Below are 25,562 nucleotides of genomic sequence, written 5' to 3' on the forward strand. Positions count from 1 at the left end.
GATGCAGCCAGGCCATGTTTATTTCTTCTCTGGGACTCTCTGAAGATTTGAGCCCTACCATACAGGGTTGTTGTGCAGATAAAAATGGATGCTGTTGTGGAGAATCTTTTGCCACATGTTTCATCTGTACAACAATAAAAATAATGTAAAACTTGTTAATTATTTCTTATGGTGCACAATTAAAAACAGAATAAAAACTTCTTAAAAACTATACCGAACTAACAGCACATAGAACCAAGGACCAAACGCGTTTCGACCTTTCCGGGTCTTCCTCAGTGATCAAGATTATGATAATACACTCTATATAGAAATATATCTATACAGAACTCTCTATAATGTGTAGCTGAATGGTTTAGTGGGATCTATAATGTGTAAATTTATCCTTTTTGGAGACCAATTCCTATGTTATGTCCCTAAAGTCACCACTCTTCGCTATCATTAAGTTCTGTACTCAGAGTGTAATCTCATGACGCACCTTATCCTTATCAAACCTTATCAAAAGCTTTACTAAAATCCAAGTAAAGGACATCAACTGAATTTCCACGATCCAGCAAACCTGTCACTTGATCAAAAACGGAAACCAGGTTGGTCTGACAGGACCTGTTGGAGACAAATCTATGCTGACTTCCTTGCATCACCAAATTGTCCTCCAGATGTTTACAGATCACTCCCTTTAATATCTGCTCCATTATCTTCCCCACAACAGAGGTCAGACTCAACAGAGGTCAGACTCACATGGCGATCCATTCCTCTTAGCAGGGAGTCTCCAATTACCAGTAGTCTCCTTTTTCTTTTCTTCTCAACACCATTTCCTTCTATCCCCGTGGCCTCTTCATTTTGTCTTAGACTTTGTTTTGGGAGCTCTTCCCTCGTTGACACTTGCACCTCCTCTGCAAGGGCCTGAAATCTATTTTGAAGCTCCAAAGGTCCAGAGAACGGCGTCTCACTCTACGCCGTTGAGTCTTTTTCCTAACTGACTGCAGAGGTTCCGTAATGAGGTCAATCCCCTTATCCTCTTCAAGACTGGTTGCATCCTCTTTATTCCGAGTTGCACAGCTCCGGTCTATGAACTCCTCCCCTTTCTTAATGTGGGTCAGGGTAATAATCCTCTCTTCTAAGCCCCTAATCCTTTCCTCCAAGAGTCTTACCAGCCTACACTTGGGGCAGATGTAGTCCATCTTGTCTTCTGGGAGGAAGGCAATCATGTCACACTCACTACAGATGATGGGATTGGTGTCCTGGCGGTCCACTGTAATTTGTAGGGAGTGCAACTACTAGGGAAATATAATCTACTGATTCTAATTGCTAGGCCAAGAACCCCATGCTAAGAGCCCTTTGTCTCTCTGGCAAGGAGCAGCCCTTTTTAATCCTCCCAGCAATCACCCAGCAATTACCTCACTCAGCACGACAATAGCCTTACCTGGTTGTCAGCAGCAGCAGCAGCAGCAGCAGCAGCAGCAGCAGCACTCTCCAGCAGCTTTCTCCACGTGCTCTCAGTTGTCTGAGCTCTGCCTCTGGCAAGGAGCAGCCCTTTTTAATCCTCCCAGCAATCACCCAGCAATTACCTCACTCAGCACGACAATAGCCTTACCTGGTCGTCGTCAGCAGCAGCAGCAGCAGCAGCAGCAGCAGCAGCAGCAGCAGCAGCAGCAGCAGCAGCAGCAGCAGCAGCAGCAGCAGCACTCTCCAGCAGCTTTCTCCACGTGCGCTCAGTTGTCTGAGCTCTGCCTCTGGCAAGGAGCAGCCCTTTTTAATCCTCCCAGCAATCACCCAGCAATTACCTCACTCAGCACGACAATAGCCTTACCTGGTCGTCGTCAGCAGCAGCAGCAGCAGCAGCAGCAGCAGCAGCACTCTCCAGCAGCTTTCTCCACGTGCGCTCAGTTGTCTGAGCTCTGCCTCTGGCAAGGAGCAGCCCTTTTTAATCCTCCCAGCAATCACCCAGCAATTATCTCACTCAGCACGACAATAGCCTCACCTGGTCAGCAGCAGCAGCACTCCCCAGCAGCTTTCTCCATGTGCTCTCAGTTGTCTGAGCTCAAACTGAACTTCAAATTGGTATAATACATGTTTCATGTATCGTTGACTAGTTTTAATGTAAACCGCCCTGAGCCTTCGGGGAGGGCGGTATATAAATCTAAATAAATAAATAAATAAATAAATATAATGCCTCAGAGCCCACCCTCCAAAGCAGTCATTTTTGCCTGGGGAGTTGATCTTTATAATCTAGAGGTAAAATTCCAGGAGCATTCTAGGCCCCACCGGGAGGTTGGCTACGTCTGGGTTGGAAATATTCCTGGAAGTTTGGAGGGGGGCCTTATCTGTAACCATCACCATTATAAACCCAGTAAGGGGTCCTAGAAGGAATTGGTCCTCATAGTTTACTAACCAATCAGGTTAGCTGTCCTTCTCCTGACAGCTTCCTCCTCCAACGTAATAGGCTGTCTGTCCAACAAGTGGCCAATCAAGTTATGTGTTCTACCCTTGACAGTCCCCTCAAAGTTCTTCCACCTGGAGGGAGTTCCTGTGTGCTCAGATCTGTGCCAGTTGGTGATTGAGCTGGGAGGGAGAGCTGGGTGGCCTGTGGGTTGGTGGTCTTGGGGCCTGGACGGGAGAGGGGGCCAGCTGTCACCTTCACTGAGTGGGATAGGGGGATGGGCCACTGCTACCTGAGTCATCGCCTTGCCCGTTGGGGGATCTTGAGGGCAGTGAAGAGGCAGACCTGGCCTTTGCACCGTGAAGGCTGCCTGGCTGCTGCCAAGATCCAGGAAGGGGCGCGGAGGGCCCTGCAGCATAAGATCTCACTACCACATGCCCTGCCGTGGCCATGACCTGCTTCTGAGCTGGGCACTCAACCACCTACAAGCTATGGGCCCTTGCTAGCCTCTGCCATGATGGCTTCCCAGCTGCTGGGGGCTGCTGGGACTGGGGAGGCCCCAGCATCACCACCAACTGGCCTCACTTCAGTCCAGATGGCACTGGTAATACTGTGGTGGCTGTAAGGCCACCTGTCCTTGCTGCCTACACAGCCAGCCGCTCACATGTGGCCCGAGGCCACCTCGGCTCCGCATGCCCACATGCCTGTGCAGCCCACCCACTTGCTGCCGTCCCACCCAGGGGCTGCCTGGCTGCTGCATGCTGAGCCCTGGCTTCTTCCCCCCCATGAATGCCCCCTCCCCACCTCCTGCCTGCTCACCCGCAGCCGGGACCCACCTCCTACCCCTGTCCGTGCCCACCTTTGAGCCCAACAGTGGGTCATCACCTCCTCCAAGGAGCACAGCCCCTGGTATGTGGGGCTCTGGGGAGCAGCTGGCCCCGCCATTGGCACCCCGTGCCTGCCTCACTTCAGTCCCATGACACAGAAGGGGGCCTGCAGCGGCCTTTAACCCAGCTGCTCTTGCCGCTTCCTGGGCTCATTTTGACACAATGTGCCTGCCACCTCTACTGCCCGCCTGGCTCCTGCACTTCTGCGAGGAGCTCAGCCAGATGGCAGCCAAGTCTGCTGCCACAACCCACCCAAGTACCCTGGGGAGGGTGGGGGCCTGGCCCACCCACAACCACCACCTCTGCTGCATACCGACACACTCAATGATTCCTGACTCCTCCACGCTGCTGTCGTTGCCACCCACATGTCCTGCCCTCACCTGGAGCCCAGGATAGTGCCCATTTGTATATAATTAATTGAATTTATTCGGTTTGGTTTCCCTCCAAGGAAGTAGTTTACTTTCTTACTACTGGAAGTTATCTTGCAATAGCATGTACTCTATTTTAGTTGTAGACAAAGTGGGCAGTAAGTACAGACATTTAGAGAATCATTGTATTATAGAAAGATTCTGTAAGTAAAAGAACAAAGTCTGAATCCAGTGGTACCTTTTAGACCAACAAAGTATTATTCCAGGTATAAGAGTTCACGTGCATGCACACAAAATCTTACACTTTCAATTAAACTTTGTTAGTGTTAAAGATGCCACTGGAGTCAAACTTTGTTTTGCTGTTTCAGGCTAACATGGGCCACATCTCTCCTTAAGTACAAGTTCACATTCTTATGCTTCCAGTATCAAATGTTTATTGTGAACCGTTACTTCCTATCTTCACATTTGTTAATCTTAAAATACCATATTTGTCTGAGGTGATAAGGGGAAATAATTTGTGGTGGCATGTCTCTGTGACTGATTCTAGCAGTTCTACTTTATTCAGTTCTTCCCAGTGTTTCTCCTTCCCCACCAAACAGCTGACTGGCACAATTTCAGGGCTGTTTGAAGGACCATGCATATATGGTGTTGGCTCAGAATTATCTTCCTTTGTGAAAAGCTGTGGGAACAAAAAAGTTCTGTGGCATCTCTGTCAGATTACCATCCTTCATCAATAACGGTGTGAGTAGAGAAGCACTAATATTCACCACAGGAGTTCACAGTGAACTCATTCTTTGTAGGAAACATTTGTATGTTGCAATTGGTATAGACATCATCCAGTCTTCAGATAATGCATGGTGCAACTGGATCATTGGAGACAATGGTCAGACTAAGAGGGCTTATGTTATGATTACATTAAGTTATGATTACAGCTTGACAGCTGCTTTGCTTCAAAAAGACACATAAGTGTTAAAAATGCAGGATGTATGTGGAAATCACATGCATGTAGAGATCTTTGAATAATAATACTCTTAAAAGCCTGTTTTGATGTGTTAAATGTCTTTTCAACAGGTGGAACTCACTGGTAATAGTATTTATGAATATATACATCCATCAGACCATGATGAAATGACAGCAGTTTTAACAGCTCACCAGCCTCTTCATCCTCATCTCTTACAAGGTAGTTTTACAAGAAGTGATCATATGAAAGTAAAAAGCTGAGCCGATGTAGGACTCATCTTAGTGCGCTAATGCTATAATGCAAAATGGGATTCTAGCCAACACTGAGTTTTTAAAGAATTGGTTGTATTCAAATACCATTTTTCAACTTTTACCAAGTTCTCACAACATTACCTCAAACTTTATATTAGAGATCATATGTGAAAGTTTGTCTCACCATTATTTAGTAGAAATGCATTTTAGGTCCTATTCCCTGAATTAAGAGTTAGAGGCTACAGGTATAAAATAGGAAAGAACTACAGAATAAGTATAAAGAGATTTGATGATCATTTCCCAGCTGCCTACAAGCAAACATTCTTGAAGATTTATGTAATATTTCATCAAAAGAGACAGAAACCACAAGGAAGATTGATCTAATTTCATTCCATCATGCCAGGGAAGATCTGGAGATGCATGAAAGCTAAATATAATTTCACAGAAGTTTCTAGAGCATTTTAATAGTCACATGCAGTGTGAGAGAACAGACACAATAATATAAAAAGCCAGTGTCTACTCTTTGTACCATGACATGAATCTTGTTTACAAAGTGAGAGCAAAACATTTAAATGCACATGGATATTTTATTTTTAAATCCTTAAATATCTAACTAAAGGATGGCAAATGACTCAAAAGATCCAATGGACACAAATGATTCATTTTAAGAAATTACATAGAATGGGGATATTTGTTGTGGAATCTTCTGGCTCCCTTTCTTCTGCTCAGCATGTACACAGTAATCATTATATTCGACTGGAGAGGGCAGGATAGCTGGGCAAATTAGAAGCATGTTAGCACCTACCCTGATCAGAGTAATGGCCAATGTATGCTGAGGAGGAGAAACGGGGAACATGCCTCTATATAATATTGTCCCAGTCTTCTTCCACTATGCCCTCTGCTGTGGTTCATTCCCCATAAGAATGAACTGTGGACTTGGTTTTAATTCATATTATGTACAAAGTTTGGCATCAGAACATATACAGGAAAAAAACTGCTTAGAATTTTACCTACTGGTTATTTTCTTTAAAGAGAGCATTCCTATGTGAATTATTAAACCTAAAAACTAGGTGGCAGGATAGACTTCCAAGTATCTGTGCAGAGGTAGATGGAACATTTCCCTCTATGTATGAGCCTACACGGAATAAAAAAAAAACAGCCATCTGCAGAGTGTACCATTACCTTTTCTAAGCGGCATCTTGCACTAGTCTAGTCACCTCAGGACATGCTCTGGTCCAAGGGGAAGGAGAAAGAGTCACACAAACTGCACAAGGCAGCTAATAGATCATCCAAATATCTAGATGTGTATTAAACAGCTAAGGATCCCTAGTGTTTCTCCAGTATCCTGAGATATTCAGGGGCTGAGTAGAGCCTACAATATGAGCCTATGATATTGCTTCATAGAGTCAGACCATGGAACCCTCTAGTCCAACATTGTTTCTTCTGACTGCTAGTGGCTCTTCAAGATAATTTACTTAGTTTGTACCCTTTCTTTCTCACTCAAAGAGGATTGCAGCATTTATCCTCACAACCACCAAATGAAGTAGGTTACGCTGTGACTCAAGATCACCCATCCTGCTTCCATAGCAGAGTGGAGATTCAAACCTTATTGAAGTCACTAGGCAGAAGATGTGATTTTGCTTGAGTAGGCATCGTCAGTTTAGGTTCTTCTGCACTAAGATATAACAGGGTTTAAGAATCTTTCTCTGAATTCTAGAGAACTGGTATATTTCCACTCTTGCAAGAAAGCCATAATTTAGGGAACTCACATGTACAGCTTTGTATGTGGTAAATATTTATAAACAGTTTATAGGAAGATATAATAGAAGACAATGTGAGTTGAATATATTTATTTGATGACAGCAGCTCTAAAATGTCAAGTATTTTATCAACAACAGCACAAATTAGAACGGTTTGCTGGATTCAGTCCCCCAATAAACCCCATAAATAGTTTCTTGCTAGCAGGTTCCAATAATTATATTGTGTTGTTATATTTAGGATGGTATTTCTTTCTCTCATTTGGGTAATAATAGTTATAATTCACATTTGTATACAAAAACAGTTGCCAAATAATTTTAAGCATTTATGTATTGTATCATATTATTAGTAAGCATTCTGAAAGGTCACAAAAGTAGCCCTGCTGGTATTTTTCAATCTTCACCAAGCCAAATTCCTAGAGCCTAATCTGGCCACAGTGATCCATGCAACGGTAACCTCTAGACTGGAATTCTGTAAGTTGCTCTGTGTGGGCCTTCCCTTAACCTTAAACTGGAAACTGCCATTGGTACAAAATGCAATGGTAAATTCTGACTAGGATCCCTTGGAGGGCTCATATCCAACCTCTCTTCTAGCAGCTACACTGGTTGCCAATTGTATTCTGAGTCAAGTTTAAGATGTTGTTTTAACCAAGGCTGTACACAGCCTGGGCCCTGCATACCTACTGAACTGACTCTCTAAATATGTCTTCAGAAAAACCTTGTGCTCAGCCAACACAAATAGGCTAATGATTCCCGTTCCCCAGAGAAATTTGGCTGGCTTCAACCAGAGACAGGGCCTTTTCAGCCTTGGTTCTTGCCTGGTAAAATGAGCTCCCAGAAAACTTCAGGGCCCTGTCAGAGTTCACTGAGTTCTGCAGGGCCTGCAAGACAGAGCTCTTCCACTAGGCTTATGGTTGAGGCCAGTAAAAACATCAACATCTAAATGACTTCCCTCCTGTGTTGCCTCCTGGGCCTGCCCTAGGTTCTGGTCTTCACATCCAATGGCAGAATTTTTTAGAATTGGTTTTAGAATTGTTAAATGGTGGTTTTAATTGTATTGCTGGACATATATTGTTCACCACCTGTTTGAGCAGAGAGGGCAGCTTATAAACCCAAATGAATAAACTGGGAAAATAAAGTATACATTCTGAAGTTACTGGAAGACACTTTGAAGAGAATGCCTTAAGGACTTTATTCAGATGACATTCAACTAATCCATCGGCCAGTCTTTCTTTCCTCTCTCTCTTACAGAATTAACGTCCGACCTCTCTCTGAACAAGCAGGGAAAGTGGGGAAAGTTATAGAATAGAATGCCATCTTTTTATTGTAATAATGGGGTATTTATGGGGTTTTACTTTGATTTTATATTTTATTGTGAACCGCCGTGAGACCTTTTGGCGAACGGCGGTATATAAATCCAATTATAAATAAATAAGTAAACTCTCTTCACCCCATGCATAATTTTATAAACCTCTATCCCACGGATTCCCACCCATGGGTCCATGGACCCCAGGGTACTCAGCCTTTTCCTTCCTGCCTTAATGAACTTGGCCACAAGCTAGAGAAATGGCCACTTCCATTGCTCCCCCATCTGAGCATGAGGGAGTTCTCTCATGGTTTCTGCCCCTAGGAGGGGGCAGAGCTTGCACACCTGCTCCTGCCTTAAACCTCCTCCTGTCTCTCCATCCCTTAGTCCTCCTTGACCTTGCCTGTTAATGGGGGTGATGTCACTTCCGGTGACATGTCACTTCCAGAGACATGGTAGGAAGGTGGAGCCAACTGACATCACTTCGCAGGCTCTTCAAAGACTGAAAAATTATTTCATGGTCAAAAAGGCTGCTCTATTATGTCCTGTCTTAGTTGTCTCTTTTCTAAATTGAAGAGTTGCAGACTCTTCAGACTTTCCTTGTACGGAAGATGCTCCAATCCCCTAATCATCCTGGTTGCCTTCTTCTGTGCTTTTTCCAGCTCTGCAATGTCCTTTTTGAGATATGGTGACCAGAACTGTACAAAATTTTCCAAATGAGCCCACACCATCAATTTATACAGGGGCATTACAATACTGGCCATTTTATTTTCAATCCCTTTCTTACTAATCCTTAACATAGAGTTTGCCTTTTTCTCTGCTGCAGCACACTGGGTTGACACTTCTATTTGGCTGTCTTCTAGGACTCCAAGACTGATTTCTCTCTCAGTTCAGAGCCCATTAGCCTATACTTGAAATTGGGATAATTTGTTCCAATGTACATTACCTTGCAGAGCAGTTGTAATTATGAGATATCTCCAGCCCCATCTGGAAATTGGCAATCCTAGTTCCTAGAATTGCTCTATCAGTGGGATTAGACTGGAGTTGCCCTGCATATGGTTGCAGAAATGTACCCAATTACATGTATACATTCTGATACTAGAATGTCTTCAGGACATCTGTAAAAATGGAATCATGGATTTTAATTTGTCTGTCCATAAAATATGTCCTCAAAAAAAGGATGTAGCAATTGAGAAATAGAAGGTAGTTTTGTGACACTTGGCAACTGCCTATTATTGCTTTCATATCCGTTTCAGCTCTTTAAACAATTTACTATTTCCACAAATCTCCCCCCCCCCAATACAGCAAAGTGGCAAAAAGTAGCACCTTGAAATGTTTGCATTTTGTTTTCAGAGTATGAAATAGAACGATCTTTTTTCCTGCGAATGAAGTGCGTCTTGGCAAAGCGGAATGCGGGACTGACATGTAGCGGTTACAAGGTAAAGGACATGTTCGATATCCTCACAGAGCCTCAGATTTTAAGTTTACAGGCTTACATTATGACAAAAAATCTTCAGATTAAGTAAAGCAGCAGATGAGAACATGTGAAAATAAGGTGTCTTCTTTCAGTTAAACTTTCTCCCTCTTTCACCTTGAAAATTCTGTGTAGCCCCAATTAATGGTAATTATAATCCACAATCTGTTCGACTGGTTCTGATAATCCTGTCACCGAATTACAAATTTTAATTGTAGCTTACTGGACACATCTTTATAACTTTATTATTTATAAACTATTCAGTATGAAATACATGGATTCTACAGATTGTGATCTGGATATTGTTCTGTATTGGAACTGCCCAGTCCTTGGATCTATAAGGATCCTATTCTGCCTCATTAGAATTGACACAGATGTGTTTATCAGCTGCTATAATTTTCCACATCTATTTTCTTGTAAAAATTCTTCCTGCATATTACATTAATCAATATATTTATTCTGAAATAACCCTGTTAGTTGGTCCTATGACTGCCATGAATATTAATCTTTTGAAGACAAAATGTGTAATACAAGTGTATATTTCAGAATTTGTATTTTGTTTAAAGTGCATATACCACACATTCTAAACCACTGAAATGGCATCCGAAACGTGTACAGTTATCAAATACATAGTGCCAATAATGATAGAAATAATTAAACATCTAAAACCATGACAATATCAAACTAAAATCTGTAATGTCATAATTAAATGCAGAAGATGATAAGCAGTAAATAAAGCTTGTTGGGCACTAACCAGCACCAAAACCATTTTGAAGAGGCTACCTTTTAATAAGCCGTTGTAAAGCCAGCAGTGAATAAGCCAAGCATGCCTCTAGCAGCAGAGAATTCCTCAAAGTTGGTACTATGATGGAGAAAATACATTACCTGAGGCCTAGATGTCCTTATGAGACATGAGCTGTGATTGCCTCATCAATCTTACACTTTGAGAAAGAACACAGTCCCCATAACTTACAGGGATTTAAAAGTCTTGACCAGCACTTTGAACCAGGGTATAGAAGGCAAGGCTGAATTGGAGTGCTCCATATGATTATGCAGAAAGTTACCACAGTGTAGATAATAAACTGTAGATAATACAAATCTTCATCTCTGAGAAGGGATCAAAACTGGGTCTCTAGGCTAAACTGGTGTATGATCTGGAGAACTCTCAGGCTGTGACTTTATATTTTATCCTGAGCAGGTAAAACAGACAGCCCTAACTTCTTCTCTTGATTAAGCTTCAGTTTGTTTGTCCTGATTTAGCCCATAACTGTGTGGATCATGTATGCATTTCAGGGACTGAACTATTGTTCCTGCATTTGATGAAAAGAGAAATTGGAGGTGGGTATCATTGATTCAGTGATGACCCCACACACTTCAAATTGTCTTATACTACCAGAGTTAAATAAATATGTTTAAAGGACCTAATTAAATGAATTTTTCAGAAACTTATATTTTAGCTCCCATAGGCTAAAGGTAAAAGGTAAAGGTATCCCCTGTGCAAGCACCGAGTCATGTCTGACCCTTGGGGTGACGTCCTCTAGCGTTTTCATGGCAGACTCAATATGGGGTGGTTTGTCAGTGCCTTCCCCAGTCATTACCGTTTACCCCCCAGCAAGCTGGGCACTCATTTTACCGACCTCGGAAGGATGGAAGGCTGAGTCAACCTTGAGCCGGCTGCTCCAGCCTCATGGGCAGAGCTTTCAGACTGCATGTCTGCTGCCTTACCACTCTGCGCCACAAGAGGCTGTCTCCCATAGGCTAGAGCAGTGGTCCCCAACCTTTTAATCACCAGGGACCGTTCAACACTTGACAGTTTTACTGAGGCCCGGGGGAGGGGGTAGTCTTTTACCAAGGCATGTCGCTGCTCCACTTGCTTTCCCGCAGGTGCCCCTAACTTCCCGCTGCCCACTGGGGGGTACTGCCAGCAGCAGCTGCGCAGTGCTATGCTGAGGGGGAGCCCCAGCCATGGTGGCCACTGGAGAGCACCAAAGGTGAGCCAGCAGCAGAGTGGCAGGGCAGCCCCCGAGGCAGCAGCCAGGGAGGAGGACGAGGAGGAGCTGCAGCCCGGTACTGACTGATCCACGGATCGGGACCGGTCCCCGGACCAGGGGTTGGTGACCACTGGGCTAGAGCAGCCTTTTTCAACCTTTTGACTATAGATGAGCCCCTGAAATAAATTTTTAGGCGTTGAGAACCCTGAAAAGTGGTCAGCTGGCCATGCTTCTCTGCCACACACTCTGGAAGTGGCATAACCAGCCGTACCCTTTGCCCTTCTTTCACTCCCTCTCCTTTACTACAACTACAGTGGCTACTCCTTAGGTAGGCTGGAAAGAAGGGCAGAAGCTGAAAAGACAGCCTGGACCATGCCACAAATGACTCCTCCCCTTTGATTTGTACACCCACAGCCTATCCACCAATCTCTCTGAGTGGAGGCAGCCAGTTCTCTAGCTTGTGGCCAAGTTCATTTAGGCAGGAGGGGAAAGGCTGCAGATTCCCTCTGGAGCTCACACGGACCCTTCATTGGGAATCCCTGGGCTCGAGTGATAGTTACTTGGTAATATCCTATGCTACTAACTTGCCATCTGACACAAATTCTGGAGGGATTTTGTAGTCTTGTTGAATCAGATGCTGCTGCAAGTTTTAGAATAATTAGCAGAGTACTATTCTATGGTGTCCAATGATTTACAAAGTTACTCCACCTGGCTGGAATATGGTATACCAAAACTACTACCCATCCATTGTGTATCCTGGTTGATGTGAATTCAAAATATTCTTTTTATCCAAGCACTTCAGGGGTTGTCCTATGTTGTCCAACAGAGGATCATTTGAAACAACCCTGTAGTTATTCAGATTAGTTATTTGCAGAGGGCAGATAGACCAGTGTTGCTTGAATACACCATACTTTAAGTGTTTGACAATAGAAGTTCAAAGCTAGTTGAGCATATTTTACAAATTACAAAACTGTCCCCACCTCTCCCGGCTGAAGTACAGTAAGCAGCTTTAAGATACAGTGATTTCTTGAAAGTGGCATCCTAATTATATTACTGTCTTGTTCTTCTCTCTCTACTCCAAAGCTTTATGCATGGTCTTTCTGTTGCTAGCCTTTCTTCTCTGCCCCCACCTTCTGTCATGAATCTCTTGCGTTCCTCTTTTATTACACATGTGCCACAATACAAGTTTATAGCCTAGTTCCTGTGTATTTTTGCTTGGAACTGTCCTGTTGTGTTGGGGTTTACTTCTAGGTAGCGATGCAAGAGTGCAGTCTTATTTGTTGTGAGGGATCATCAAGGCAGGTTCATTGAAGAAGACACACAGCTGCTGGAAGAAAGGCACTGCCTGTAGCCATTCCTGGCTCATCCCATTGATATCACATGTGAAGGGGAGCAAGCTAGTCAGGCCTCTCTGTTGCCAGAGCAGTGAGGTGGTCTGAAGAAGGCAGTAAACAGCTAAGCCTGATTAACAGCTGATTGCTCCTCTGGTGATAGGGATGCCCGGATGTGGATAGAGAGTGAGACTGCTGTGGAGCCTGCAGCTAAGTATTTAAAGTCTGGGCTGCATGATAATGCAGGGGACCATAGATAGAAAGAGAGTGGAGGAAAAGGGTGAGACATCTTCCTTTCAACATGCAAGTAGATAAGAATGGAGAAGGGAAACATTTCACCCGGGCATAAGGCTATAAGCAGTAAAATTCATGTCTGTCTGACCTGGGCAAATGTGTAGGGACAACATGTTTCCCCACAAATGATGGAAAATGTTTGCACAGTGTGAGCCTAACAGTGATGACAGCCTCCCAGGCAACAAAAGAAAATTAGAGCAGATCCTGCAGCATGTGGGACTGCTGTGGGAATTGTGGAATGGCTTCACAGGTATCCATACTGTCACTTGATAAGGGGTACCACAGGAACTAAACTCACAATGGATGTTGGAAAGTATGTGCTGTATTGCATATAGGGGCATCATCATATATATAGTAAGCAGTATAACTCTGCCATTTTGGTGCTGAAGGCTGTATTCAGCTTTGTATTTTTGTTCTGTGAATAAAATTAAATTTAATGCCTAGGACCATCCTCATCACTTGAATGATGCCCAAGTATCAGGGATTGGTGTCTAAATTGCCTGTTTGAAAATATTCACTCCTGAATAGATGCCTGATCACCAAGAAACAAGCGATGTCCTGAGTCATCATCTAGCTCAACATAGCAACATTATTACAGAGGAAAGGAAGCCAGTCTAGGCTTGAGTTTTTCTGTTGTAGCAGCAGGGGGACCAGAGGCAGCTGGTGAACAGGATATCCTGTGGTTGATTGCACCTCTGCTGATAGGTGGTGAGCTGTGGAGACCTGGATTTCCATAGGGTCCCCAATTTAAGAGGCATGAGAATGTGATGGGGGAGAGAAAGAAATGGCAAAACAACTCCTTGCTCCAAATCTAAGGCTAGTTGAGAGTGTATATGAGAAAAAGCTCACCAGAAGCAGAAATGTAGAAAAATGACACCCTTTCTCATATTTATATTTGTGCTCTCACGTTCTTTCCTAGGAAAAGCTGCTCTTCTAGGCTTCCAGCCTTCCTAGTCTGGTCCTCCATGGTTACAGCTATTTCTGTTGGTTAATCTAGTGGACATTTTTTGTCTTGTCAAATGAAAAGTTCCTTGTTTGTACAGACAGCTGTTATCACCAAGGACTGGAATGACTGATTAGGGAAGGAAGAGTTTAAAGATGATTAAGGTCGAGGTCCTGAGTAGTAATGTGAGTGTAAGCCCCACTGAACTTCATGAGACTGCTGTGTAAATGTTTATAGGATCAGGCCCTTCCGTTGTGTTCTACCTCCCAGTCTGAGGTATGCTGTATTTATGGTGAATCTTTACCATCACAAACCTTTTTTCAGTGCATACATGTATACATGATTAATGAAATCTTGATAACGAAACTTGCGCATATAAACAGCAAATGGTATTGTGTCACTCTTTTTGACCTGCTTTGTAGTTTTCTATAGTTGTTAAATTTAAAAGTTTAAAAGTTTTATTTGCACTTTGGTCTGTGACTGTATAGATAAACTTGATCTGGCTACTTGTTAAACTGCTTAACATAAAGAAGTAACTTGTATTAGACTTGTATAACTTCAATAGGCTATTTATAAAAGAAAAACCTTATAACAAAAATAGATTTTGTTTTTCAAGATTCAGTCTTTCTTGTCTGTCACAGATTTACACTTTTTTCACTCCATAATAGGTGATCCATTGCAGTGGCTATTTGAAGATAAGACAGTACATGTTGGATATGTCTCTGTATGAATCCTGTTACCAAATCGTGGGGCTGGTTGCTGTTGGGCAGTCTTTACCTCCTAGTGCAATAACTGAGATCAAACTTCATAGCAACATGTTTATGTTCAGAGCAAGCCTGGACTTAAAATTAATATTCCTAGATTCCAGGTAAGTAAAAAATAGTTAAAGAATTTCTGTAATACTCTTCTATATTCCTAATTACATTAAATAACAACATAATTGTTTTGTTTGGGTTAAGATATTTGCAAACTAAGTTTTCTGGTAAGACACAAGGCTTTACAGAATACTTAAAGAGAGAAGCAGCAAACTATTACACCTGCAACAGGACATAGTGTACTATAAAATTTAATGTCTACAGTGGTCATTATCTTTGAAATCAGGGTTGTGTTTTCTATTTTTAATTCTGCAACTGAAATATAATTGCATTAAACTGGATTTACAGGAAGACTAAGTTTGGAGGTTTTGTTTGAAGAGCTGGTATTCTTGAAATTGTGCAGAATGCTACATTTTTCCACTGCAAAGATAGCAAAGTTCAAACAGGATATTTTTGCAAAGCTTCATACATGTTAGAATGTGTAGAGTTGTTATTAGGCACAGTCACTCATACTCATCTCTCTCTCTCTCTCTCACACACACACACACACACACACACCACTTCCTGGAATTATTGTGAGAGTAAAATGGTGGGGGGATGACGATGATGATGAGTCTTTGGAGATAAAACTGAAATCTTTACTTCAATGTTTAACCATGAATTTATGACAGCAGTGGTAGATAAAGATGCATGCTGATGGCAGTTGTTGGTAACAATCTTAGTATGAATTCATTTTTCTTGCATGCTCATTAAATATAAGGCTAATTCATTTATATGTCTGATCTGCAAAGGTACATATTTATAGATATAGATAGATACATAGGACTTCCTGTTACAAAAAAATCAGTGCTGAGATTATTTACACAGAAAGTTAGTTGTTATATTGTTGGTAAGATTTGGTTTTGGCCAAAACAGAGCTTCTTGGTCCTGTCTAAACCATTCTATAATTAGCAGGCCCCTTACTAAGCCCATTGAAAGTAGGAAAATCACTGTATCTGTTGTTACCTGGTTAGAAGAGGAGACAACTGGATCACATTATGGATTTAGCACATTGATACCTAGGAGAATCTCAGAGGAATTCAATCATATAGCTCAGGGTAGCACGCACCTATGAATCTTCCCTCTCCATTTTATCAGAATTTGTTGAGACAGGTAAATTTGACTGTGTATAATGGGCTCAAGGTCACCATGGCAAAGTGCCCTTAGAGCGTGGGTCTCCTACTTTTAGTCTAGCCATTGTATCACACTGCATCTCCACTGGCAATCTTGTGTAGAGACAGTATTTCAGAAGTCATGTGAAGAATTAATAGAGCCTATAATTTTACTTCCTGTAGTGCCTCAACATCCTTTCTGTGTAGGAGTTATTTATCAAAGTCTCATTATTCTGTAATTTCCATCTTAAATTATCTTCTTCCAGCTGTTCTGAAGACTGCTGTTTTTCACCATTTCTAAGGCACCTTAATATTCTCTCATTCAGGCTCTTTAATTTATAAAGTGATCATAGTCCCCTTTACTCCTGCCACATTCATGAAGTCTGAAAAAGGTAAATGGAAATTTGTTAGGAGTTAAGAAAGGGCTCCATTTACTGTTTACTTGAGTAGCTCCTCTTTGCACAGGAGGAAGGAAGCAGACAAGACACTGAAAGCTTTGAGTGAAAAAATGTTCTATTAGATATGGGATGTATTCCCTTCTCACTACTCACTCAGCTGAAAAAACAGGATGAGTGCATGAAGACCCAAGCATAAATTTTGTGCTTCGTCTTTATCTTAGGAATGAACCAAGATCCCACCAAGGCCATAGGACTCAATTATTAGCTAGCTGTGGGTCCAGTGAGTACCCAATGCTAACTCAGGCCACAACCCTTGGGAATGTTCCTGGAAGCTCCAAGTGGCCTCCAGGCCTGAAATCTTGCTAGCTGTTAAGTAATCAAATCCTCTTCCAGAAGTTTTGGCAGCCTTGCAGAATACCTCATACCCATGGTTCATTTGTGGCTATGAGCAAACACTCAGTCCCAATTAATTATTTAATAGACAGCCTACCAAATACCTGTCTGCCGAGAAGCAAGAATTGTTCAAGAAAAGAAAAGAAAGAGGCTCCTGCTGTGCTTGGCTTCCCCCTCCCCTTCTGAGCCTCCCTAAGCACGTGCAGAACACTTTTCTGTTTCAGTGGGGGGGGGAGAGGAAGACCAGAGTTCAAATCTATCTGGATTCAGCAGGATCCACAATAGAATAAACAAAATAAGTGCAGATTCAGCCTAGGATGTCTTAATGGGTTTTGTATATGAAACTGTGTATCAATGTGGTTAAAATAAGCTAACAATTCTAAAAGGTTTTTAGCACTCCCATTTAAGCAATTTCATGCAGTTTATTTCAACTTCATCTTTAGGGCAATTCAATTTTTGTTTAATACCATGAAATACCGGCCTATGAGCTATGTTTTCTGTTTTAGAGTGACTGAATTAACTGGATATGAGCCGCAAGATCTGATAGAGAAAACTCTCTACCATCATGTGCACGGATGTGATGCATTTCATTTACGATATGCTCACCATCTTTGTAAGTAAATGGAAAACTAGTAAAATGATTCGATAGTAATACATAGTGAAGGCTCACCTTATTTTTCCATTTAATAGACTTTTACTCGGTAATTGGAATTGATCAAAACTTGACAAATGTCAGTAATCAGAAGAAAAATCAATAAAAATAACAAGTCATACACATTAGTAAGATGTGTAAAATTTATGAACTATGTTTCTGCAGAATATTGTTACCCAGCTTCCTTATAATTAATCAGTAACTGTCTTGACCAGCATAAACATTAAAAGACCATCCGTCTGAATACATGCTGCGCAGTCTGATGATCATGTATTAACATGATGTTGAAATTTACAGAGAACAATCTAGTACTTTTAAATAAGCTAAAAGGAAGCTGTAATAAAACTATTTCCCCATAAAACTATTTCTCCTGTCTTATGTGGAGAAAGACAGGAAAGAAGTGCTGCTAATGATTTGGATATGTTGCAGACTGAATGCACATGCAGCCTGTGGGATCTCACTGTAGCACTGTGGCCTTACATCTATCTGCATTGTGGTTTGGTTTGGCTTTTTCATGTTACAAATAGCAAGCAATGAGTAGTGGCTTATGCCTATGATAGCTTCTAGGCTCACCATGCTCCATATTTTTGTAGCATCTCAGGTCAAAGGAGTACCAAGTGGAGGCATGGAAATGGAAAGTAATGCAGCAAGCATTTCATTCATTCCTGTTGGTGCCAATGAGGTTGCTTGTTTATCCTTATCCATGGTTCCTCTATATATTTGTGTAACGTGTCCGGCTGTCCAAGCTGGAATAGGGTCAACCGCCCTGATTGGCCCTGCCCCTGCAGCTCCCACCCTCCATCCCTGGACTCTAGCCTCTTCACTCTCAGACGCACCTCAGTGCCTGTAGTCAGCAGCAGGTAAGGGGAGAGGGCCTGCTAATGAGGGCCTCTTGGCCTGCTAGGCTGGGCCTGCTAACGGGCCTGCTAACGAGGGCTTCCCGGTCTGCAAAGGAGCTCTGTCCCAGGCCTGCTAACAAGCTGTCCAGCCCCTGCCCGCCCCACTTGATCTGGCTGCAAGCTGCAACCCAAAGCCACCTTAAGTTGCCTGGCCACGGGCCAGGGGAGGGGGCCCTTTCAAGGCCCGTTCCTAGGAATGGGCTTTGAAGCTAGTGTTTATTAAATTTTTAGATCACCCTCCTAGCAAGCTGGCTGGCTTTAGTTGCAATCCTAAAGAAGAAAGAAAAGCAGTGGGCTGGGCCAAGTCTGATAAAATGAACACGCAAAGCAGAGCCCTGAGATAAGGTGTGAAGTACCTTTGGTCTGCTTTGTCCGCTTCAGATAATTTATTTAGATAGTACCAGAGTGCTTGCACTTGAAAGCTCGTGCCGTGAATAAATCTTTGTTGGACTCTGATTTTATTGAGCTAGATCTCTAAGTTGAACTCTGAGGAAATAAATCTTAGAATTGTTCAAAGAATAGAGTAGGAAAGCACTCCTAACCCTCAGGCTTGTTCAAAGAAGTAGCTCATTCCCTTTGGAGCCTAAGCTACTTTTGCTTTAGCTCCATTTAAGTGAATGCACAGATGGCATAAAGAAGAAAACATGGCTAGATAAAAGTATTAAAGTAACACTACTGAGTAGTATTTATCAAGCTTATTTGGCCGATTGCAGTGAACTCAAGAAGTCCAGCTCCACACATGAGGATATTTTCAGAGACAGCCATGTTGGTCTGTAGTCGAACATCTAGATTTGAGTACAGTTGCCCCTTAGAGACCTTGTTTAATGTGTTACTAAGGGGACTCTGCACAGATTGCCTTGGTTATTAACAAAAAAACCCTCCTCCATCCTTTATTCTAGAAAGGCTTTAATGAAGTTTCTCAATTCTGTTCTCTGACTATATAATGATGATGATGCAAGATCAAAATGACCAATCAGACTCAATCCAAAATATAACACTTCCCCTTTCAGAAAGGTGTAACTTTTTTGGGAGGAAAGGCTTACTAAGGGTGGGATCAGGACAGCAGCAGCTTCATCAAAACAGTAGGGTGTATGTTTGTGTACTTCTCTTTTCACTGCTTGTCTGTTCCAAAAGACCCCCACCCCAAGCCATTTTGTCCTATATGAGATTCCAAACAGGAATAGTAGCCTTGTCTTTGCTTAGGAAGTTGAATTTTAGTCAAATTTTATTTGCTTCTCTTTTTATAAACCAATAAATCAAAGTACCCAGCTTGCTGGGGGATAAACGGTAATGACTGGGGAAGGCACTGGCAAACCACCCCGTATTGAGTCTGCCATGAAAACGCTAGAGGGCGTCACCCCAAGGGTCAGACATGACTCGGTGCTTGCACAGGGGATACCTTTACCTTTACCTTAAATCGAAGTTATGTAATCAGAATGGACATGATGTAGCTTTCTGTGAAGCAAAGTTTGGATGTGCTTATGACTTGGATAGAAGACTGCCTGAAAACTGCATCAGCACCTTTTTTGAGCTCTGTAGAGCAGATGTAGGGCATAAAGATGATTTTCAAAGTTTTCAAACATTTATGAAATTAAATACATTTAACATTATATTTTATAGTGTTGGTGAAAGGACAAGTCACAACCAAGTACTACCGACTGCTGTCAAAGAACGGTGGCTGGGTGTGGGTCCAGAGCTATGCTACCATTGTGCACAATAGCCGTTCATCACGACCTCACTGTATAGTGAGTGTCAATTATGTCCTAACGTAAGTCCCTTTTTCCTACTACCCTCTGCCACATTAATTTCATCCATTGTCCTCTGCCTATTTGTACCTAATTGTCCTTCTTGCTTTTCTTTTGTATTGGAATTACATTTTAATAATGTTGTGGCAAAATGTCTTCAAATTTGCCTCATTTCTCCAGAGAAAAATGATATTACTTTGGTGCAACCTATCTAATATTGGCCTGGAGATTAGTTATTGTGAAAGTAACTACACGAGATCATAGTTAGAACTGACTCAATAGGCATGGGGTACAGATTATAGAGGTTTCAAGGAGCTCCCACTCCCCTGGGAATCCAAACCAGGCACAGTTCAAAAGAAGTCATCATTTGTAGATATGGAGATAACAGGCTAGACATCAAGAGAGTGGGCAATCCTGGGAACTAAGGGACCAAATGGGTAAGATGACACAGGATGGTGAAGGAGGAGGAGTGAATGAATGTGCAGGGAGTATGGCAGGCATAAAATACAACAACAGGAAATTGACCTTGGGGTGTCAAATGAGAGCATCTAGGTAACATCAGGGCATACACTAATGTCTAAGGAAGCTTACTAAATCAATAGAACATATATCATGGCAGAAATACATGGGGATCCCCTTGTGGGATCCAATTAATGAGGGAAGCTTCAAAGGAAAAAAAGCCAGACAGCTGGGAACTTTCTCTGTGAGACCCAAGGACAGATATCATGGGAGGTTAGCATGTAACAAGCAGGAAGGGCCATAACTCTCTAGAGTCAGTCAACCCATCTAACTATAACAAACTAACATAGGAATGGCCATAACTCTCTAGAGTCAGTCGACCCATCTAACCATAACAAACTAACATAGGAATGTAGATGAAACAGAAACAACATTCAAATCCGCTATTAGACTTTGTCCAGACCCAGGGATCTCCAGGTGAGAACTGGAGATTCCACAGCTTTTACAGACCAATGCTTCAATAAATGCCATAATGATTTACAATACTAAAGCAGTTCCCCAGCTGGGCAATTTAGATAGCAGAGCCCCATAGTGGCAAACATACACAGGATGAGGGAGGGAAAATGATGGAAACATATACAGTAAGATTACAACCACTTGGCAGAATCAACATGGTTCTGACAGTTATGGGTCCAACTGTTGAAGATAAATGTCAAAAAGTCAGTAGTATCCTTACCAGGGATGTAGGGGAAATTAGTCCCTATAAACTCTCCAGAGCTCCTATTTCTGCCATCAGAAAAACAATAGCAATAGTTTTCAGTTACATTTAGGTTTTTTTGAGCAATTATTGAAAATATGACTATAAAATGCTGTATTAAGATTTCTGAAAGCAAAATTTTAAAACCCCACTTTGTACTTTGATAATTTATGGTATATAAGCCCAACTGAGTTACATTTATGTTAGAGCTCTTATAACTAATTAGTTTGCCACCACTAGTCTACAGGGTGCCAAAAGTTACAAGTTCTAAAGTTGAATGCAGGCATCTTAACTTAAATCTTTCATGTGCTTTGGGGAGCATGAATGAATTTGTAAGCACTTTAACCCAAGTTTCTTTGACCCTATAATATTTAATGCTATATTTACGTAGATAGGAGACATGAGTAAAAAAAAAGATAAACATTTTTAAAACCATTGTTGAAATGATTTTTTGGCAGCGAAATAGAATACAAGGAACTTCAGTTATCACTGGACCAGATCACCATTTCAAAGTCACAATTTTCATGCAGAAGCTCAGTATCTACCTCACAAGAAACCCGAAAAGCAACAAAACCTAGAAGTAATAAAATGAAGTCAAAACTTAGAACAACTCCTTATCCACAGCAGGTAAACCCTTATTCTGAATAAATAAAATTTCTAGACAAATTTCATTGTTTTCTTACAGAATTTTTAAAACGTTTTTGGAAAAATTTAGATTTGAAGTCACTTTGTTACTTTGGGAATATAAAATATAGTGTGCATAAATAGACTTGGCATAGAAGTATTGTGTTTGGTATGTTAAAGGTACAGCTGATTAATAAAACAATAACAAATTAAATGTACCTTTCTAACTTTTTTTGTTACAAAGGAACTACAAGGTACTGAAATGTAAAGAACACCTGAACTATAGTGAATCTTGTTTGCCAGTTTATGAAAGCAGGCAAAGAACCAATAAAAACTGAAGAAACTATCAACATTAAAAACTAAGAAAATTTTCTCCTCTAATCCTCCAGCTCCTCCATACTATAAGCAGCTGAGACAGAAACAGATCAAGGAACTATACCAACAAGATGAATCCCACAAGCAGAGGAAACTAAAATATTTTTCTTTATCTTGGGCAGTGCCCTCTAGAGACAGAAATGCATCTTGCATTTGACAATTGTAGCCTCAGTATTTTCTCAATATTTGAATTGTATTTCAGCATGTGCTTATTTTCAGTGTACAGGAAATGCAATTATTCGATACTTTACATAATCTCACATATACTTAGTCTTACTTCATGCTACATAATTTTTAGAAATAATATTGGAGGATTAAATATATGTCATAAACATGTTATCATTGTAAAAGAAAACATTTCATAATCCATTTGTTTCAATTTTTCTGGGGAAAAATGACTTAGGTAAAAAAATTTTTAGGAAAAAAAAATTCTGCCCCCTCCTCCCCAGGCCTTCCCATTTCAGGTATTTGAGGTGAGTGTTACAGTAGGCAAGCTGTATAAGTCTGCAGAAAATTTGAATCTATTGGACAACTGAACGAGTTATAGGAAACAAGCCAGCACAAAATCTCATGAATATTGACTTTGAAGGCTAGTAAAATACAAAAGATTTCTGGACATGGAGTAGTTGAAAGGGGCATAAAAGTTGGCCAAGAACAATGGAACCAACAAATGGAATAAAATAAATATTCTGCAACTTGAACTTGCATCCAAAATAAGTGGGAGGAACACTATCTTTCTGCCTCCCTTGAGTTTTATTAACCAAATGACTTCAGTTGTACAAACATTATGTGACCATTGGGGTTTTTAACAAAGTTTGAGCTCAGAGGCACCTTTAAGACCAGTAAAGTTTTATTCAAGGTATAAGCTTTCATGTGCAAGCACACTTCTTCAGACACAAGTGCCACTGGACTTAAACTTTGTTCTGCTGCCTCAGATCGACATGGCTACCCACTTGGAACTGGCTTTCTTAGTACATATAGGAACTATCCAAATGTAAATATTAACAATGCAATGGCTCATGGCTGCTAAGATAAATTATTCTAAAATCCTTACTTTTTAACAGATGTATCTTCTTAACAATGAGGACCTCCGCTAATTCTAGCTGCCTCTACAGTATTTGAAGAACACTGGCCATTACCTGCTGGTGTTCTGTAAATTCCTCATAAGCAGCACTTTCCAAAACTGTGGATCACAGATTAATTGCAAACAAAGTCATCTCTAAATGCAGAATGCTTGGCTAACAATTTTGTTAAATTAGTTAAATTAGTTAAAACAATGTTTGTTCATTAGAAGTTTAACACCTAACTTCTGGTAAAAGCTGTAATCAAAATTATAATAGCTGCTGTTAAATATTGTTAATGTATCCCTGATCCATGTTTATTCAATATTGTTTATTCAATACTGACTCAGTGGAAAGAAAGCAATAATTGAAAGTCACCTCCCTGCAGTTTTAGGATTTTCCTTACAGCTTCTCAATCTCCTGTGCCTTAATTTTGCCAGGGCTCAAAACTGGGACATCTATCTGTTCAGTTTCTCAGCTTAGTGAAATATAGGTAAAATAAAACAGTGCATCTGAGCATGTACATGGAGCCTCCCCATCTCACCACTGAATACTCATAGCCTGCCCTGTACACTTAAGATTAAGAAACTTGGCGTCTACTAGGTCAGATGGCACGAGTCCAAGAAGGTTTGAGCCCCAGCACTTCCCCTTTTTAGAAATTAACCATTGCCAACTCCTCTTTGTTTATATGTAGGCAGTACTTGGCTGCAGTGCACTCTGTTAGTCTGTTATACTGACAGATTTCAGAGTCAGCTATTAAACACTTTTCTTTCTTTTTATTTGCTTTTTCAGCAATACGGCTCCTTCCAGACAGACAAACTGGAATGTAGCCAGGGTGGAAGCTGGAGATCCAACTCCACAGCAAATCCTGCCACCATCCAAGAACAAGCCTTCCATTCAGAAAACAGTGAATTTTTATATACCCCGTCATACAGCTTACCTTTTTCTTACCATTATGGACACTTTCCTGTAGACCCTCATGTATTCAGTAGCAAAAAACAAATGCTGCCTTCTAAATTTGGGCAGTCTCAAGGAACACCTTGCGAAGTAGCTCGATTTTTCTTAAGTACACTACAGACAAGTGGGGAGTGCCAATGGCACTATGCCAATTCTCTTGTACCAAGCAGTCAACCACCTAAAAATCCTCCTGATCAGCCAGCAAGCACTGTACGCCATAATCTCTTACAGGGCTATGAAGGTATGTATTTCATGAAGGGGAAAACAAATTTGTAACAGCTATACTCAAGGGGGGGAAAGTTTATATTTAAAATTCTTTTTAGTTACGTTAGTTTTTAGTCTTTTGTCATGAAAAACTCTTGAATTACAAAAATGTATTTTTACACTTTTTTCCACTGCTGCTTAAAATGTTTGAACATTGAAATTATGCCTTTCATAACAATTTAAGAGACTGACTGGTTATTAAATAAGGACAGATTCTAAATCTGGCTTCAAAACTGTGTAAACAGTAGCCTTTATGTTCAAGTTTGCATTTGAGTTGTTTACATTTTACATTTTTGTTTGAATGTGACATGAGTAATATTTAAGAGGAATTTACGTTGATTACGTTGATTTTTTATTTTTACATCTATAACCTATAACAGGCCCAGGTTCAGTTTGATTTGATTTTTCATGAGGTGCATTCATAGAACTTTCTTTCAGTGTAGAACATCTCTACTAGCAGAGATCACCTATTTTACTCTCTGTGGTACACATAATAGCAGGAGTGGCGGCGGGTTGATAATTATTTTAAAAAATAGTGTGTGGGGGAATTTGCACACCCCTGTCCTCATGCTGTTCCCACAGAATTATTTTAAAAGCAAAAACAATGCATAAATCTTCCACTGCCATATCTAGCCATCAGAGATAGTCCCTAAGAAGAGTCTCCAGTCTGATTTTTCCCTTCACATATCTGAAGACACGGCTTTGGAAAGCTCATCTGTAACCACTATGCCACAATTCCCAAAGGCCAGTCCTTTACCACACTCAACGAACATTCCAAGCCACAGGTTCTTGACACCCATATCTCCACACCCATGCCCTCATTTGCCACCACGCCACCACAACCTCCCACACAACACACACATTCAACCCCATGCCCTTACAGACTGGACAACTCCTCCCCTTCCTCTTCCAACCGCCAAGCACTAGCACCCGTTGTATTCCTGGATACAATGGGCTTTGCCCCTAGTAGCCTAATAATTTGGTTTTTCTACACAGAAAGTTAAAAATGCTCATTTATAAGAAAAATACATTACCAAATAATTAAAAATAATTTTAGGCCCAAATGATAGCC

General features: G+C 41.3%; 1 protein-coding gene across 4 annotated transcripts in view; it reads left to right on the forward strand.

Annotated features, from left to right (window-relative positions):
- SIM2 (SIM bHLH transcription factor 2) overlaps nt 1-25,562 on the forward strand; it is a 60,682-nt gene that overhangs the window by 25,117 nt on the left and 10,003 nt on the right. For all 4 annotated transcript variants that reach the window (XM_077342676.1, XM_077342677.1, XM_077342679.1 and 1 more), the window contains 7 exons: nt 4,704-4,812; nt 9,261-9,346; nt 14,609-14,808; nt 17,204-17,310; nt 19,869-20,016; nt 21,668-21,836; nt 24,062-24,467. In XM_077342676.1, the coding sequence (XP_077198791.1) occupies nt 4,704-4,812; nt 9,261-9,346; nt 14,609-14,808; nt 17,204-17,310; nt 19,869-20,016; nt 21,668-21,836; nt 24,062-24,467 (1,225 nt within the window). The remainder of the gene's footprint in view (nt 1-4,703; nt 4,813-9,260; nt 9,347-14,608; nt 14,809-17,203; nt 17,311-19,868; nt 20,017-21,667; nt 21,837-24,061; nt 24,468-25,562) is intronic.

The sequence above is a fragment of the Paroedura picta genome, chromosome 6, assembly GCF_049243985.1.
Source record: "Paroedura picta isolate Pp20150507F chromosome 6, Ppicta_v3.0, whole genome shotgun sequence".
Taxonomy (NCBI): Eukaryota; Metazoa; Chordata; class Lepidosauria; order Squamata; family Gekkonidae; genus Paroedura; species Paroedura picta.